Here is an 18,623-nt window from a genome sequence, read left to right as displayed (position 1 = left end):
TGTTTTTTTTTTTTTTTTTTTTTTTTTTTTACAGACAGACACAAAGGAGGAGAAACTGGACACAGAAGGTACCAGTGAGCAAGTGCCAGACATCAAGGAGACAACTGCTCTCCGGTAACTTCTACTTGTTAGGTGTAATAATAAGAAATACACTGACTGTGTTGTGAAATGCATATTTTAGTTCATACTAAATACTTCTTCCTTCCATAATCTTTTTATGCACATGTTTTGTTGGCGTCTGTGTTTATGTCCTTGCGGTATATTTAAGACCATGCAATTAAATCAGTAACATTAATCAAACATGTGCCTGGCAAAAATATTCCTACTTAAAGGGGTTCTAAAGCCTCCAGTTTTTTTTACTATATCTACTGCTAGCAAGCAGTAGATATAGGCAAAACGTTTTTTTTTTAAAAACACTTTAACTGCGGTTTAAACTTACCTTGTTATCGCTGCGCGCTCACGAGACGAGAATCCGGAACTGCTCGTGCTGCCGCAAAGGATCTTGGGGCGGGCACATGCGCAGTTCGGATTCTCGGCCGGGAGACTAGCAGAGACGCAAGGTAAGTCTATGGACGCGTGCACCCACATGCAAACACCGCTGGATCAGAAGTGCCAGCAAGCAGAGAGGAGTCAGCGCTGGATCGTAGAGTCGCCGCACCGCTGGAGGGACAGATGAAAACATGGGGAAAGAAGAAGAAGATCGGATTAAGAGACATCATTTAAGGTAAGTGCTCACATTAACATGGAAGGGAGGGAAAAAAATGTATCCTTTTAATGTCACTTTAATTACAGTGATTACATAAAGTGATTTCAGTCTTCCTCATTTGGCTTAAAGGACATTTACCTTTTTAAATAATGTAAGGTAATATGAATTATTGTATACTGGCACAACAGTATGATAGATTGGGGTACCATGAGAGCTGTTGGGCTGATCAGTTGACTTCACTGAGCACCGTAAAGAACAATAACTAGACTAGTGTCTTAGTTTAGAAGTAAGATGCCTTTTTGCTACTACAAATCACAATCAAAATTCTTTCCATTTTGAATCTTTTGCAAATATCAATAAAAATTGAATATTTAAAAAAAATTATTTCCATTTAAACTTTGAATTCCTTTAAAATGGCAACACAAAGTAAGGTAAGATGCTATTTGAAAGATGGGGCCTGTTCTAAGCAACCTTGTTTCCCTTATTACAGAGCTGTTCTTAAAATATGCTATTTGACAGGTGTTAATTAAATCATGTGAGTAAACCAATCTCATTTTCATCATCTGTTACTTGTTTAAGTTGACTCTGGCCACACATTCTTTCTTTACCTGTTCGTTGTACTAAACCCCTAACAGCTTTTATCAAAACGGGCACAAAGGGATTTTTTGTTTTTTTTTAAGAACTATCTTGCTTTGCAGCTGCGAATGAATGATAGAGAATGAACATGTTAATCTTGTTTTTAGGGAGCAGTAGAGCTCAATATATTATTAATCGTATTTCATATTTTTACATGGGGCTTACTGTCTCCAACTTTTTATAATGATGGCATTCATTTTAACCTTGGTCATTTCCATCAACTGATCTTTCCAGCACAGTAATAAATCTGTAAAATTAGTGTGGGTTTTTTTTTATAGCCAAGTCATCATGACTTATTCAATAGATATTTAGTTATGACAGAAAAAGCAAACAGAGCCAGGAAGCTGCTTTTCCTCATTGCCCTGTTTGGAGTGATTAAGCGAACAGTGTCACATAAGAGCCTTTAATTGGCTTTTACTTTCCATTGGCTCTCATTCAGACTCATGCCTGGAGGCCTTCCATGCACCTGAGACAAGGCACTTGTTACAAGAATTAAACAGTGACCCAATGTTAGCACTTGCTGTTTACAACTGTTTTGTGTTACGCTTGGCATTTGTTTTTTTAAGTGCCATATAGGGTCAGTGTATGCTCCCATGTCGGCTTGTAGCCATACATGACTTTTACTGAAAAATGCGAATTAGAAGGGAATCATGTTGACAACAATTTTCATTATTGTGGATCAAATAATGCGTCTCCCAACAAGGGACAGTGTTTAGACCAGCCCAGATCTGCCCACACGTGTCCATATATCTATAAAGCCTCATCCATTTTTATATTTCCTGAGGTTCTGCAAATCTGTATTGACAGCATAGAGAGAGATGCTTGTATAGCACCATAGAGAAGAGGACAGAGGCAGTCTTTTCACTATAAAGAGCCACTTGGCTCATGTATTAGCTGGAATTTCTACCTTCTGCTAAAAGGTTTGTTTATTCCTCTGACCCCATGCATGGCCCCAGGTCGTTTTTCAAGTCTTCAGAGATCTGACATTTTCCTTTGTTTTCTAGGGAGGGATCTTAAATGATGTTCTATATTGATAAAGCCCCCATAAAAGCACTTTCTGTGGGCAGCTGTAGGAGAACATTCTTTCAACCATGTTACCTAGCACATGAAACAAAATCTTAAGTAGTTCAGTAGTTTTAAGTGAGTCTGTTATAAAGCAGACCCAGAACCGTCAAGCCAAGCTTAATCAGTTCTCCACAAATCTTGATATTGCTGCCCTGTGACCTGTATGCAACACTGGAGTCAGCTGTGGGGTTTTGCTTTGTGAGAGATCCCCTTTAACCAAAGGAAGAATGCCGCTTCAGCTTTTTCTTCCAACTTGTTCTTAAAGCTTAGATCACCATTGCTTCCTTCTCAATACTTTACTAAAATGTAGCCATTAATAAAGAGCGAACTCTGCAGCAGTGTAATTTGTAGCTGCTAACTGCTTTGACCTCCCAGCTTCTCAGGAACAGCCTGTGGTGATCCAGAATGTTCTGTTTAGTTTCTGCTGCTACATTGAACTTTTGTGTTTGCTTACATAATCTATGCTATTTGCGACTCTTGTGACATCCAGATCGCAGTAACATCTGTGTCACATAGTTCTAAAAGAAATAAACACTGAAATGGAAGATATTTCAAATGTAGCGTTCTGGGCCCATTCTGGCATTGCTGTCAGATTTTAACAAGTACCCATAAATTAAGCAGACATGTTTGACTGCAATACGGAGATGGTCTGAGGTGTTCACCTCTGTATCGTAAATCAGGAATACACAATACATTTTATGGAGCACAGCAGCTAGTTATTGTAGAAGACTCGGAGTTAGAGAGCTGCATACAGATTAAGTTACTCCTTGTATTTTCATATACACATTTTGTCCCTCAGGGTTATAGAGTTTGCAATCTCCAAAAGAGAGCCAGTGCTTCAAATTATTGGGAAAGTAAGGTTTTTATTCATGCTCTTTTTTTGTATTAAAATATCAAAATTACAAAATCAGAAGACACCTGAACAAGAAAAGATATTGTTAGAGCATGAAATGTAATACATGCATGCGTTTACATTTCTAGAAGCACATTTAATACATTTATAGCTGGCTAGAGGAAACCCATGTAATCCTCTTGAGAACCATTGATTTTTAAAAGTGAAAGTTCTGTCTAGGACCATGTACCACAAGCCGCTTGATTTTACCTATGTTGACCAGAAAAAAAACCAATTCTAATGCATCCCCCCGTTATCTGTATTTACAAATCAATTTTATTAAGATGTTATCTTGAAACCAAGATCAAATGCATCATCTTTCGATGACAATAATTGGTGATCGTATGAGCTTGACTTTCCTGGTTTTAGGGCTACACCTCGCCCCCTGGAGATGAGCGCTATCCGGTCCTGCAATATGGGGCAGTGCACGGTCCTGGTGTTCCAAAACCGGCCCCCCCACAGCCTCAGGCCCTGGTGCACCGGCGGTAGTTCCGCCACTGGCTACAACCAACTCTTGCCCAATGAGAACACCCCGGTGGCCAATAATGATGCCCTCATTGGACAGGGGCACAGTTGACAAGTAAAGCTCATCTCCCGGGGACAAGGCTTAGTGTAGTTAAGGTAGGTGAGCCTCAGAAATGGGGTTAAAAGAGGCACACAGAAGAGGCTTTTAGGGAAGACCTCGAATATATAGAATAAAGTGGTGCCTCAGAAGAAGGTGAGTGGATCGTGTAAATAGTCACTTATGTGGTGCTGGTCCCTTGATCTACAGTGCAATTAAATTATGTCATCTGCAGCAAGCTTCTTCTCTTCCAATAGGCTTATATAGGACTGACACCTACTACTAAGCAGAGGTTAGTCTCAACTCCTGGAAATTGACTTGTAGCCAAGGAATCGGGTTTATGCAAGTGAATATTGTTTACACAATCCACAGACCTGTCCCTGTTCTCTCAATGTTTTGGTAAGACCCGGGACTCCTGTGCTGCAAGGAATCAGTGCTAATAATTTCAGCACTGGTGCACACAAATAAAATAAATAATATCCTGGTGATTGATGTGGCTCCACTTCCACTCCAAGTTTTTTAAGCCTGTCTTTTGTCTTTATCTTAATAATTCTATCTACACTAGCTATAACTTATTTCTTCAAGACATTTAAGTATGTCTAATTATGCACATGGGAATAGATGTATGCTCGCACATGAGTTATACTCAGTGTTGCATGAAATAGTTGAAGCGCATATATAGCAGGTCACCAGTCCTACTTAGGGTAATTGATTTAAAGCTTGAGCTTGACTTGTTCACTGTCAATAGTATGGATGTATTGTGAATGTATATTGTGCATTTTCATAGACCATCTGCTGAGGACAATTCTTCAACTGATGAAGATTCCATGGAGCTGAAGCAATTAACAATTGAGCCTGCTCCGGTGCAGCAATCAAGTCATGGAAGTATTACATCTTATCGCAAGACCCTGCGCTTATCCTCAGAGCAAATTGTATGTATCCCTTCTTTACAGCTTTGTAGAAAAGATTATATTTTGAATGCCTTTCCATGAATGTCATGTGCTAACTCCTTTCATGACCGGCGTTTGTTTACTAAACAGGCCAAGACCCAGACCAAGGTTAGCAGTGGCAGTATGCGTAGGTTAATTTGTCTAACAGTGGGTCTGAGAACTAGCAACACACACGGTTGCACATTCCAAGTTCATTTTATATTTACATAGGACTATAAAGACATGTTGCAGTCACAAAGGGTTTAATAACCCACTGATGACCTTTTCCTTTGTCTTATTTCCTGCCCTAGTGCAACTATCTATGACTTTGTATTTTCCATTTCCTAGCTGTAGTTACTGCTTTCAACTAAGCAGATTTGCCGTTATTAAATGTTTTTTTTCTGCTGGTAACTTTTTTTTTGTCAGCAATGAATTGCTTAGTTTCGGTGACCAGTGTATTTGTGGAGCTGACATGTTAGAGTACAACTTAGGGCAAAAGCAAAAATGACATACTTGTATAAACGATGCAGTCTCAGTAGCATCAACACACACATTTTTGCTTTGCTGTGTATCTCCATGTAACTTGGTTCTATTACCTGTTGATTCTACTAGTACAGGCCTTCCTTAAACTTTTTCCACTCATGACCCCTTTTTGGCTGAGGAAAAAGTTTACGTGACCCTTTTTGGCCGAGGAACTTTTTAAGTGACCCCAGCGTCGGTCGGTGTCTCTCCTCTCCTTTCCCCCTTCCTAGTGTCTGTCGGCAGGACTCTAACATCTGTTTTGGTCTGGAGATCTTCTTCTGTTTTCTTGCTCCCAGTGGCCCCTATTAGAGACTAGGCGACTTTGAGCTGCCTAACCGTAAGCTAATAAACTACCTGGTAATCAAGTTGGGTCTATCATTAAAGATAGCAAGAGACCCCTCCCAAAGTTATTCTATATGTAGTTTGAGAAGGACTTTATTAACAAAGTAAAACCCAACTAATGCTTACACTTTTTAAACAGCAGGGTATTAGTTTGTTTTGGGTAGACACTAGAGGTTGTACCTAACTCTTAAATCTCAAAGGGGCAATGGTGGAAAACTTTTGGCCCTTGAGTTTCCAGGCCATGGTGACCACGAGGGGGTGTTACTACCCTCCTTGAATTTTGAACTTGATTACATTATGGCAAATTAGCAGGAGGAGTGGGTCAGCAAAGGATAAGTAGGAAATCCCAAAGCTGCAAGAAAGGCACTGATTGAGCCAATAACTATGGCAAGGAAGTCTTGCAGCTGGAACCCTAAATAAATATAAAAGCAATCGGATAACTGAGCCCACTAAACTCCACCTAAATGAGTGACAGTTGCATAAAAACTCCCTGCACCTCCAAAGATACTAAGGAAAAGAAATGACAGTGGCGGGTTATTTATTTAATGCAAGCTTGAAATTCTTTAAATGTTTCTTTAAATTCTTTAAATGTTTCTTGATGTTCAACCACCCAAAAGCATAAGTCTCTTTCCATATAACATAGAATGTGAGAAGTCAGTACTGGGCACATATAACAGAACAAACCTTCCAGCCATCCCTCCGTTTACATTTTAGGTGATAATCATGCTAATATGGAGAAAATAGATGTCTACATTTCATTCTCCTGGTCAGCCCTAATACGTATTATGTGGGTCTCCCTCTCACTTTTGTATGTTGCACCCATTTATTATGTAGAATACATTAGAACTTGAGGGCCAAACAGGAAGAGTGAGACTCCAAAGTCACAAGTAAAGATTCACCACTGAATACCCCAAAAGCTGTGGTAAGACACCAGTGGATAATTCTCCAAACCAGTGTACACCCACAACTGAAATATCAGTTTAGGTTGGGGTGACCCTTTGATTTCTCTGCAATATAGCTCCAAAGGCCCATAACAGCCTGTTTTTCAAACTGCTTGTCCCCCCATTTTTATTATAGTAACTTCCTCTGGGCATTTTTAGATTCACTTAAGAGCTGTGCTGATGCTAAGTATTTGGGCGAGTACCCGTACTCGCCCAAATGCTCCGATACCAAAACATGCGATCTGAGGGAGCTTTCCTCTGACCAGCAGTGCCACGAGGGAATATGGAGCCGGCTTCCCTGCCAATCAGGAAGCTGGGCGGCAGGTAATGGCTCCACGCCCGGCTCCCTGGTTGGCCAGGAAGCCGACTCAATGCTGTTTGGCCTGCTCAATTCTGATTTGCAGGAAAGCCGGCTCGATGCTGATTGGCTTCCCGGCCAATCAGCATGGAGCCGGCCAAAAAGCATGGAACTGCCTTCTAGGGCAATCAAGAAGCCAGGTGGCGTGTAATGACACACCACCCAGCTTCCTGATTGTCTGGGAAGCCGACTTCATGCTAGCGTAGGTACCTATATTGGTACTCGATAAAAAAAAAACAGTATCGGTGCATCCCTAGTGATAAGTGTACGGGTTCAGTATCTGCAATGATCGTATTCAGTATAGAATTTTTTTGGGATCTCAAATGCCTTTTTTTTTTTTTTTTTTTAATTCATATTTTTTAGGCCTTTTACATACAGGTGAGGCTGTAAAAGTGATGGTTGGGATAAACTATTATAATGAAAGGGGTGCATTCAATTGCCAACTTTCATTCTTATGGTTTACATTTTTGTTATCTAAAAGAAAATTTAATATTTGGATGATTTGATCTTTTATCTTAAACATGTGCTTTAGCTATAGTGCCTTCAGGCTTAAAATAAAAATGACAGGTTAAGTTTAAAACCTACATAAATGAATTCACCATTTTAGTAACTGTATGGCCTACAGATGCTGTGCAACATGAAAAGGGAATTGCCTGTGTAAAGAGGTCAGACAGCATGAGATCTAGATCTGCGTTTCAGCCAATGCATATGGAAATGTACTTTCAGCTATTATTTTTTTTAAGAGCAGGAGTGATGTCATCCACTGCACTCCACTAGCTCCACTACAAGGGTACATTTTTTTAACTGCCCAGGGATCTTCTTTTTTTTTTTTTTAGATGTAACATAGGAAGGTGAGCTGCTGTGCAGTGTAGAAAATATGTGTAATTCACAGGAGTAGGCCAGACTAGGCTATACAGAATTACAAATCGTTTGGCAGACAAAAGAGTAAACAGTAATGTGTATTGTGCCATTTTGGCTGGACTTAGGCTGACCATACACTGTTAGAATTCTGACTCACCCTTACAGGAATTGGGCAAAATTTCTGCAGTGTTTGACCCTGCCAGCTCAACAGAAGTCAATTACTCAAATCAACTTTTGTAAAAGAAGCCCAGCCGAAAATGTTCAGCTAAATAGTGACTGCAGCCAATCAGCTGTTTGTTTAGTCTGACAGCAGCAAATGCCAACTGTCAGAGCACAAATAGCAGACAGGAGATTCGTCTATCCGTGCTGTTCAGTGTAAGTGGAGGAATGTTTTTTCCATTTCTCATTCACACGGTATGATCTATTCCTGTGGCAGGAATGCCAGGTGTGCCCGTTCAGATGCGGCCGCTGAACCCATTCAAGTAAATGACTGGGTGACAGCGGCTGCATCTGTAAACAGCAGTTCACATGTAATCCGTATGATATGATTACATGCGGTTTGAAACAATCACTCAAAAATCGTTCGGAAAGTCACTCACACTTCAGATAAATATCAAGTCAATCTCTTTATTGACTGTAGCAGTGTCACATTTCAAAGCAACATTTTGGAACCTAGGGGTCCCTTCAGGCAAACAGAATATAATTGTCATTTTCTGTTTGCCTGAAAAAGGAACCACTAGGTTCCGAAACGTCGCTTTGAAATGTGACACTGCTACAGTCAATAAAGAGATTGACTTGATATTTATCTGAAGTGCGAGTGACTTTCCACATGATTTTGCAGAGCCATCTGCCGTCACTGCAGCACACTCCCTACTTTGGGTCTTTATTCCGGTCAGGAGTGCGATGGGACATACCCTTTATTGAAATAGATCACTGTCGCAGGACACGGGATAGATTCCAAACCATATGTAATCGTATCATATATGTGATTACATGCGGGCAGCGGTTACAGATGCAGTTGTTATCACCCGGTCATTTACTTGAACTGGTACAGCGGCCACATCTGAACTGACATTCCTGTTCCCAAAATCCGTAGGTTCCTGCCGCAGGAATGTGAGATTGCCCCATTTAAATGAGGCCTTAGTGCAGTGGTGGCGAACCTTGGCACTCCAGCTGTTTTGGAACTGCAAGTCCCATGAGGCATTGCAAGGCTCTGACAGCCACAGACATAACTCCCAGAGGCAGATGCATGCTGGGATATGCAGTTTTGGCACGGCTGGAGTGCCAAGCTTCGCCACCACTGCCTTAGTGTATGGCCAACTTAAAACCACATGTCCATCAAGAACTTCCCCATCCACTGGGTAACAACAGTATAGTGATTTCACTGCAGAAGGAAGAATGGTGTAACCTTGTTACAAGAAGTGGAAATAAAGGATATATATGGCAGGTAATAGAACTATGTTACATGGAGGGACGCAGCAAAGCATAAACTGCTTTGTTATCCTACTGACAGACTACATCATACAAGTCCTTTTTGCTTATGCCCATAGTTCTACAGTAGCATGGCAACTACAAAAATACACTGATCTATGCCACTAACCAATTCATTGCTGAACTAGAAGTTACGCTTGAAATCTTTTCTAGGCTAAGGGCAATGCTTGGGCATATAACCTGTAACCACTGGGAATATGTGTAACAGTGGTTTGAGTGAGTAAGTGTCTGCTGGGTAGAACATTAGTGGTAATGAGATGACAGAGGAATGTCTGATAACCCTTGCAGCTGTTCAGGGTCTGTATAAATGTACAATGATGTACTCATCGGTTAAGGATAGTGTACAGCGGTATATGTGGCTGTCTTGTAAAACCATAAACAGCTGTTGAACTTCCACATTACCCAGGTGTGTGTGTGCACAATGGAAGGAACAAAAGTTGTGTGGGTTGTAAGGGGAAAATAGAATAGACGGGAGGTCGTGTCCTTGTATATCTACAAAGCTCAGTGAGTCACAGCACTACCGACAAAAATATTTATTGGAGATTACATCAAGTTTTATTTTAGGCTGTCTGGTAACTCTTTATCACAGTCCAGAAGTGCATATAGATACGTAGGCGTGTATCTTTTAGAGAAGAACTCCACGTAAAAATTGTATTAACTAGTGGGGCTACCCCTGCAGTGCCAAGGGTTAAGTGCTCATTCTTGCCTAGGGTCAAACATAACAAAGTTTTACTCACCCGATCCTTCGACCTGACTTGCTCTTAGACCGGTCACTGGATCCTCTCTCCGTTGCCATGGTCTAAAGTTTGTGAGTCATCACTTTCTATATATAGTGTATAGGATGCTGAGGGGACATTCTATCGCTCCAGCAGAGGAGGAGAGAGGCTGGCTATTACAGTATACAGTATTCTCTGAATAACAGAAAGGAGATGTGGGAGGCAGCATCAGCAGTTTTACAGCTGGTTCAAATGTAGCTTTTCTGCTGCTTGTTCAATAGGGAACTGCTGCCTCCCAGCGTATAGGTGTGAGAATTTTTTTAAAAAAAAAAAAAAAAAAATAACATAAAAAAAACACCTTAATAATTACATTGACAGGCAGACAAATACCCTGAATCAATGAGGAAATCTACTAGTTATAGTTGGAGACTATTATACTTACTGATTTATGTAGCAGCATCATAACACTTGTGGGCTGATGTATATGCGTTCCTCCCAGCGTATAGGTGTGAGAATGCCAGTCACACAGATTCCCGACACTAGATGGAGCTAAAGAGCATAGGAAAATTCTGTGCACCTTGGCTCCATCTAGTGGCAGGAATGATGTGTGAACGCCATTCACCCGGCTATATGTTGGCCTGAACATTTATTCATCAGCCCCTGGTGTTCTGCAAAGAAACGGATACAAACAAGTGTGGGGTGATACAGATAATATTGATACATCAAATGCTTCCAGTACTGCATACTGGAGTTGTATATCACAAATCCTATAATAGTAGCCAGGTACAAATGGAGAGAAAAACCTTGCCCACACAGGCTTATAGTCTAAAGCTTGTCATACACTGAGTGAAATTCGCTCTTTGGGTGGCCTTTGTCGGCAGCCTCTTGCCTGACACTACTTCTGAAGGAGTGGGGTTAAAAAGGATTACCTGGACAGTGACTGCAGGCTCAGCCCGGACACTGAACTAAAAAATCTACTAGTATATGGCCAGCTTTAGGATGCTTTTTGTAGTTAAAAAAAACCCAACATTTAAATTCACTCATGCTTTTTAAGAGTGTCTCAAACCCTGACCACCTTACAAGGAGCAACTGCTGGTTAAGTCTAAGTGGAGGTCCCCTTGTTACCTGCATCATCTAGGGGTGAAAATCTCAGTAGACCGTGAGTTTAATTTTATACAGTGATTAGTAAGAAATAGACCTTAGACATAAAATGTGACTTGTTTGATACTTATCCCATACAGCTTGTCATCAAGTTTATCAACTGTCCTCATATACACATGTTTCTTGAAGTGCTCCTAGTGAGGGTCCCAAAAGTGTGGGCTTTGTTAGAAATCTTCATCTAGTAGAACATTCTTCTCCCATGCTGGTCCAGAGATACTGTATGTAAACATGGGCCACTGAGCATAAGTATGTGTAGGATTTTGAGAATGGATTCATATGCCCATATTGGTAAAGGGGTCTTTGCAGTGTCTGTTTCAAACCATTCTTTATTGCTTTTATACTACAGCGTGTTCTTTTACGACTAAGCTCGGCCTACCTCGGGGATAACTGAGAAAACATGTCTCCTATTCCTCTGACAGATTACTTGACTTTATCATAGTACAACACTCTCAAGGGAAGCTGTGCTCTCACTTATAGGACCGCTTCTTAAACAATATCTGTGCCTGTGTCAGCTGGGAAAGACATGTTTCTGCCTTGCGTGTTAGAAGACGTGCTGATAAATGCTTTCACAAGGGAAATTCCTCTTCTCTCTCCCCCCCCCTCCCCTAGATGGAAAAAAAAACCCATGTTTTGTACTTGTTCTCGCCTCTTCCCCTGCAACTGCAGAATTGAGACATGCGGCTACTCAAATCTGATTCATTTTGGGATTTGTTTTGCAGTCTCTCTCTCTCTCTCTCTCTCTCTCTCTCTCTCTCTCTCTCTCATCAACTTCTCTCTTTCATAATTCCCTACTGCAGAAGTATAATCTGATTGGTTGCTTTGAACTGTCGTGGGACAAGTTTCCACTCTGTAGTTTTGATACCAGTGTACGCAGAGTGTCAATGCTCCTGGCACAACCATTGAAATACATTTTGGGAGAGATCAGTAATGTGGTCTTTGCTCTGATCATGGCTAACATTGCTCCAACATTCTATATCTGCTGCTGCGTGTTTCAGGCAGATAAAAAAAAAATTATTGCACTTGTGTTCATTAAAAAGTCACATTTTTAAAGTGTAAACACTTGGGCCTGTCTTGATATCAGCCCTCCTTAATCCCATGTGCAGTAATAATTTTAAGCTGGGGAATCACTAGGAGCCAGTCAAGCTCTGCTGCATGTATGGGTATTAAACATGCTGACAGAAGAAAAGAGGAGAGTATTGTTTTTAACACAGGGTTGGACAAATCCCAGGAGCCCGATAGCCAACGCTCCTTAAGGGCCCGTTCACACCAGATGCAGTGCGTTCCGGCCCGATTCTGACCAGAACGCACTGCCTCACATTGCGGCCGGCTCGCTTTCTTGTGGAGCAGGATGGGGTGTGGCGGGCCATTGAAATGAATGGCACCGTAGGCACGCCCTTTGGCCGCAAGGGATCACAAGGCACATTATGCCTGCGGTCCAGTCGAGTGCGGTGCGATCAAAATAGTGCTTGCAGCATCTTGATGGGACTAGACTGCAGGCATAATGTGCCTTGTGATCCTGTGTGGCCGATCACCTACGGCCGGAAGGCGTGCCTACGGTGCCATTCACTTGACTGGCCCGTCACGCGCCCTCCTGCCCCACAAAAGTGAGCCAGCCGCAATGCGAGGCAGTGCGTTCTGGCTAGAATCGGGCCAGAACGCACTGCATCTGGTGTGAACGGGCCTTTAAACGGCAGCAGGTGCCTAACTTTTGAGTTGTTTTTTTTTTAGTTGTTGTCAATGGAGCTGGATCCTAAAATAAATCCTGCTGGCTCCTGGACTGCACAGTTTGGCTCCTGAATTCCACCACTGTCTTTAACTGCAGTACAGAAAAGTGAGGCCACCAAACAAGCTATTCTGTTTTGCTATATCTAGAACTTGAACAGAAATAGATTCATTTGGCAGATAAAACTGCTCCCATATAAGTATTTTAACTGTATTGCTTGCCTAGATATGTTTTAAGCAAAATCGGATTGGTTGCTGTGGAATTTTTCGATACAGAGGCTTATTGTTGGCTACCAGCATTAGGAGAGAAATTCTCCATTTCCCTCTGTTTATCTTTCCTGCTGTTGTGTACATAATCTCATTTTAGGATATAACTACTGCTCAGTTAGTAGAAGCTTTGTATACTTTATTACTGAATATGTTTAGAATACTCATGACCTTACTGTTCATTCTCTTACAGGAAAAGTTAAAGCTCCGAGATGGTCCAAATGACATTGTCTTTAGTATTACAACCCAGTATCAGGGCACGTGCCGTTGTGAAGGCACCATTTATCTCTGGAACTGGAATGATAAGATCGTTATTTCCGACATTGATGGAACAATCACTAAGTAAGTTTAGCTTTCTTTTAATGTTCCTGTTGGCCATGCTTCAGGAGCTTTTATATAGTTTGGGAATTGTATGTATAATCTGTGAACGTGGCCTTCTCAGCTTTTGGTTTCTGAGGTGTCCAGTCATCCCTTCCCACACACCACTTATTCACTGTGAGAACATTTTCCACTACTTACTCTTAAATAAAAGCATGTGGGTTAGGCCAGTGGGATATGGCAATCGGTTGTATGTCCCTCTGTGTTCATTCTTTACATTTGAGTAAATCTCTCTGCAGTTAGTTTTAGATGAGTATTTCTTTCCCTATTTCTATGTCAGAACCATTTTGAAAAAAAAAAATAGCAGTTTCCTTTGGGAAGCATATTTCTTTTTTTGTATTTAGAATTGATGGTCCTCTCTGAAAACAAAGTATTTACCGGTAATTACTTTCTTATTGGATACATTAAAGACCTTTTTGGACCTATCGCTAACACAACAGCTCACTAAATCTGTGCCAGAGCAGACCTCAACAACAATAATCCTATAATATGCTGACAGCAGGACTTATGTGCTTCTTCACCTGTATGTACAGTACTTTGTGACAGGGAATCTGCCCTGCCGTCTGCCCGTTAAGAAAAAACAGAAGGCATACTCGCATCAGCGGGTTGCCGTCCCCAGACGGCATTTTTTTCCTGCCCGCGCGCACCCGGGCAGGAAAGACCCGCTCGTTTTTACAGTCGTTAATGGCTGTTTCACATATAGCCGATCAGCGGCTCTGTAGCTGCCGATCGGTTGTATGGCGTGATTTTTTCAGCCCCTTCCCCACCAGTGATGCCCCCCCCTAGCGAAAACGACAATTGCGCTACACATGTTGCATATCGCCGCAAACGTCGGAGTGAGCAATCATTTTAGGGCCATCAATCACTGATAACACTAAACTGGTGAGCGTTTAAAGCGTGGCCTATGGCCAATTTTGGGTAATGTAGTTTTTTGAGGTTTCGCGCGCACTTTTAAGGCTTGACATGTTTGGTGTCTTTTTACCCGACGTGACCCCGTCTTTTATAATGTGTGGCAAGTAAGTTGCGCTCGGTCAGATTGTGAATAGGTGTTGAAATAAATGTAATAATCTCTTGAAACAAAGGGAAAGATTAACTGCAAATAACAAATTAAATATCTCCACTAGTCTTTTATAATGTATCCAAAAATTGGGTAATAATAAATGTTTTAGAATTTAATATAGGGGGAAACTGTTTTTAAATAATAATTCTGTAATTTTTCTTTTAATATATTAAATAACCCCAGTGGTGATTTAAATACCACCAAAAGAAAGCTCTATCTGTCCCCAAAAAAAGGGTATAAAATTAATTTCAGTACAGCGTTGCATGACGGAATAAATGTCAGTCAAAGTAACGCAGCGCTGAATACTGAAAAATGGCCTGGATGGGAAGGGGGTGTAAACACCCCGGACTTAAGTGGTTAAAGGGTTTCAGGAGGGTTTCAGCTGACTGATGAATGATAGAATACAGGAAAAGTATGTTCCCTATCTCTACATGCATAATTGACAGAGAGGTAATAAGCTTTAAGAGCATTATTAGACCAATTGCTTACTTGTGTACTTTCTTCTTTTTAGGTCAGATGCTTTGGGCCAAATTCTTCCTCAACTTGGGAAAGACTGGACACATGAAGGAATTGCCAAACTATACCACTCTATACACGAGTATGTTCTTCAGGAAATACAGAACTATGCAGTTTGTGTGTCTGCCTGTTAAGAACACTTTTTTTATTTTTCTAGTTAAGGGCTCCCATAGTGACTGAGCCATTTAAGTCTTTTAGATATACTAGTGTGCTGGAAAACGATCATGTACTGAGTGATATCATTTTCTTTATTGACTTACATTAGTCACGTACTTGATGAATCATAATGGATCAGATTGTCAAGCAATATGAGATCATACCACTAGACATGCTCCTTGCTTTCTATTAATCACTCAGGAGAATCCTGTACTGCACCATGCAGTTATTTGGACGTTGCCAGCGCTCCTGCTAATAATAGCATGATATAGTCATGAAAGGCGTCGCCTTGTCTTATCTAGTTTACATGTCTGCCTGATTCAGATCATTGTATCTTTAGATTCACCTTCTACAGTAGATGATGCCATGCTAAAACGTTATTATACATTATTATTATTATAGAGGAATTATATAGCGCCAACAGTTTGCGCAGCGCTTCACAATATAAGGAAGACATTACAATACAATTCAAGACAAGATGGTAAGGAGAGCCCTGCCCGTGAGGGCTTACAATTTAAAGCAGGGGTGCCAACAATTTATGTGTTAAGATCTACTTTTCAAATGACGAGCTACATGAGATCTACCAACGAAAAAAACCTCCCTCCCTCGCTCTCCCCTGTCTGTCATTCCTCGTTTGATCTACCAGCATCAGCTTTGAGAGGTACTGGTAGATCATGATCTACCTAATGGGCACCCCTGATCTAAAGGGACATGTAAAAAATGCATTTTATACGCACTGCATATGAAGTAAGATAGATGTACAGTGCATGCAATCATTTGCATGCATTTATTACAAATTTCAGTCATTTTCAAACCTCATGACAAGTGAAGTAACATCATTGCAAATTACATTTAAATAGAGGTTGTAACATATTTGTCTCTGTTAAAGAACATTTTTGAATGCATAAAATATGAATGAGCCCAATGATTGTATTTGAAATGTGTGTAGTAAGGCAAAGCATAGAGCAGCTGTCATTTGCATTGGCCAGTGATATACAAATACTGGTTTGCATCTACTGAATGTTTACATGCTCTTGTATGTTCAAAGATTTTCTTCTCCTATTTCAGGAATGGGTACAAATTTCTGTATTGCTCAGCCCGTGCTATCGGCATGGCAGATATGACTAGAGGCTATTTACACTGGGTAAATGATAAAGGCACTATCCTACCTAGAGGACCACTTATGCTGTCTCCTAGTAGTCTATTCTCTGCATTCCACAGGTATGCACATTACTGTACACTACTGGGGGGTTTTTTGTGTCGCTTCTGTAACTATTATAGTGTCATTCTGGACACAAAGGTGCTTCAGAAAGTATGCTTACCATCCACTCTTAAGTCCGCATAGTACAGACAGCACAATTTGTGTTGTTTTTTAAAGCCCATTTCTTGCAAACCAAAAAGCTACCCTTGCAATGGGGCTTCCCCGTCCACTGCAAGGGCTTGTTTTGTCTAGGGGAATGGAGTATAGCACTTTTACCGATGGTCAGCGCTGTCCAGTACTTTATGGAACCGGCATTAGACATGATGACATCAGCGGCCCTTGCCGAAGGGGACAAAAGGCTGCGGGGGACCAATCTAGCAGCTCGGAGGAAGCTGGCGGAAGCGGCGATTAGGTAAGTAAAAGTGCTTTACTCCCAGTTCCCTAGACAAAAAACAAGCACATAGCCCTTACAGTGCCTGGATGGCCCCACTGCAAGTGTAGTTTTTTTTGCTTTGTCATGAGCTTTAACCAGTTGACATCCGCGGTGTTAAACCCCCTTCCCATCCAGGCCATAAAAAACTAAAAGAAAACACTTTTTTCACAAGTTTTTATTATTATTTTTTAGAATTTTTTTATAATTATAGTATAAAAAATATATTTTTATATAATTTTTTTATTTTCTTAATTTTTGTTTTACACTTTTTTTTTTACACTTTGTTTTCAGTCAGTTTATATCAAGCAGTCACTATGACTGCTTGATAAATTCACTTTTTTTAATTTTTGGTTATTATTAGGCTGCTCCAAACTTAGGAACAGCTAATAATAACTTTAGAGACTGATCCTGACAGCATGTCAGAATCAGATCTCACTAAAGGTCATTGAGGGTGCCTAGACAATCAGAAGTGATACAATGCATCTCTTTGCCTGAAATGTATCTCTTTGCCTGAAATGTATCATAAACATCGGTTAGGCTATCCAGCTGACTCACTCTGCTACCTCTCTGCTATTTTCAGCTGTCAAATACCGATGGCTATTTAGCGCTCCCGTATTTGTATGTAATGGCTTCATTCTTTCATTAATGAAAGAAAGAAGCTTTTACAAAAGCTTAACTATTTCATTAATGAATGCCTGTATACTGGCATGTTTGCTTAAATCCAACTCCACATAGTGCTATAATGGGTCCGTACAGTTCAGTTGTTTTTCTCCATCACACAGATCCCCTGCGGATATGAACGTGCGCTGCCCATGTAAAAGGGGCCTAAAATTAGGGTCCATTCACGCTGTGTGCGGTGACTGGTGTTTGTATTTGCACAAGAACAGTGCTGGTCAGTGCCAGGGCACACAGAAAAAAGTTGTTTCCTATGTACCCTGTTCACACTGCAATTCTGACTTGGGGTTGGTCGCAGTATGTTGTGGAAAAATGCACACATGCTGTAGTTATCTGCAACACACCAGAGTTCTCCTTAAATCACCACAATGCAACTCTGATGCAGTGCATCGACTTTGATGAAGTGACATTCTGTAACCCGTAAATGAAGTAGAAAAACGTAAATAGTGTTATGTGCTGAGCAGCCCGAAGCAAATAACATTAAATTTTACAATATTGGTTGTCATTTCAGGGAGGTCATTGAGAAGAAGCCTGAGAAGTTCAAGGTCGCGTGCCTAAATGATATAAAAAATTTGTTTGGTTCCAATCAACAACCGTTTTATGCTGCTTTTGGAAACCGGCCTAATGTAAGTATGTCTCTTCCTGTTCCCTCATAAGACCAGTTAAGAGTGAGGTGAGGGCATTGTATAGCCTCCTCTTATGAGGGGTCCTGCTGCTGCTGCTGCTACTGTCCTATCAGTGCAGAAACAATAAAACCTTTATGTCTTGCTGGGCCAGTAATATAGTCACACTTTGAATACTCACTGGTATTCATTTAAACTGAAGTTTAGCAGAGGTCAGTTAGGACTCTAAAAATGTCCCATGCCAAGATATGTAAACTGTGAGTTGTCATGCTGTCACATTAGAATGCCAGGTTGTATCTGTATGTAGCATTTGCCCAAAATAATAAAGACTACAGTTAATTGATCAGTATGTAACAATAACCATGATCACTGAAATTAAATGGCAAATTCCTTGCATACAACACTTGTGT

At 40.9% G+C, this 18,623-nt stretch overlaps 1 protein-coding gene across 1 annotated transcript in view; it reads left to right on the top strand.

Moving 5' to 3' along the window:
* Positions 1–18,623, top strand: part of LPIN2 (lipin 2) — a 49,976-nt gene that overhangs the window by 27,583 nt on the left and 3,770 nt on the right. Inside the window, exons 12-17 of the mRNA XM_018553893.1 lie at positions 35–114; positions 4,649–4,793; positions 13,365–13,513; positions 15,121–15,207; positions 16,350–16,502; positions 18,102–18,216. Coding sequence (XP_018409395.1) covers positions 35–114; positions 4,649–4,793; positions 13,365–13,513; positions 15,121–15,207; positions 16,350–16,502; positions 18,102–18,216 — 729 coding nt within the window. The remainder of the gene's footprint in view (positions 1–34; positions 115–4,648; positions 4,794–13,364; positions 13,514–15,120; positions 15,208–16,349; positions 16,503–18,101; positions 18,217–18,623) is intronic.

The sequence above is a fragment of the Nanorana parkeri genome, unplaced genomic scaffold (assembly GCF_000935625.1).
Source record: "Nanorana parkeri isolate BGI_ZX_2015 unplaced genomic scaffold, ASM93562v1 scaffold7, whole genome shotgun sequence".
NCBI lineage: Eukaryota > Metazoa > Chordata > Amphibia > Anura > Dicroglossidae > Nanorana > Nanorana parkeri.
This window is presented reverse-complemented; position numbering and strand designations above follow the sequence as displayed.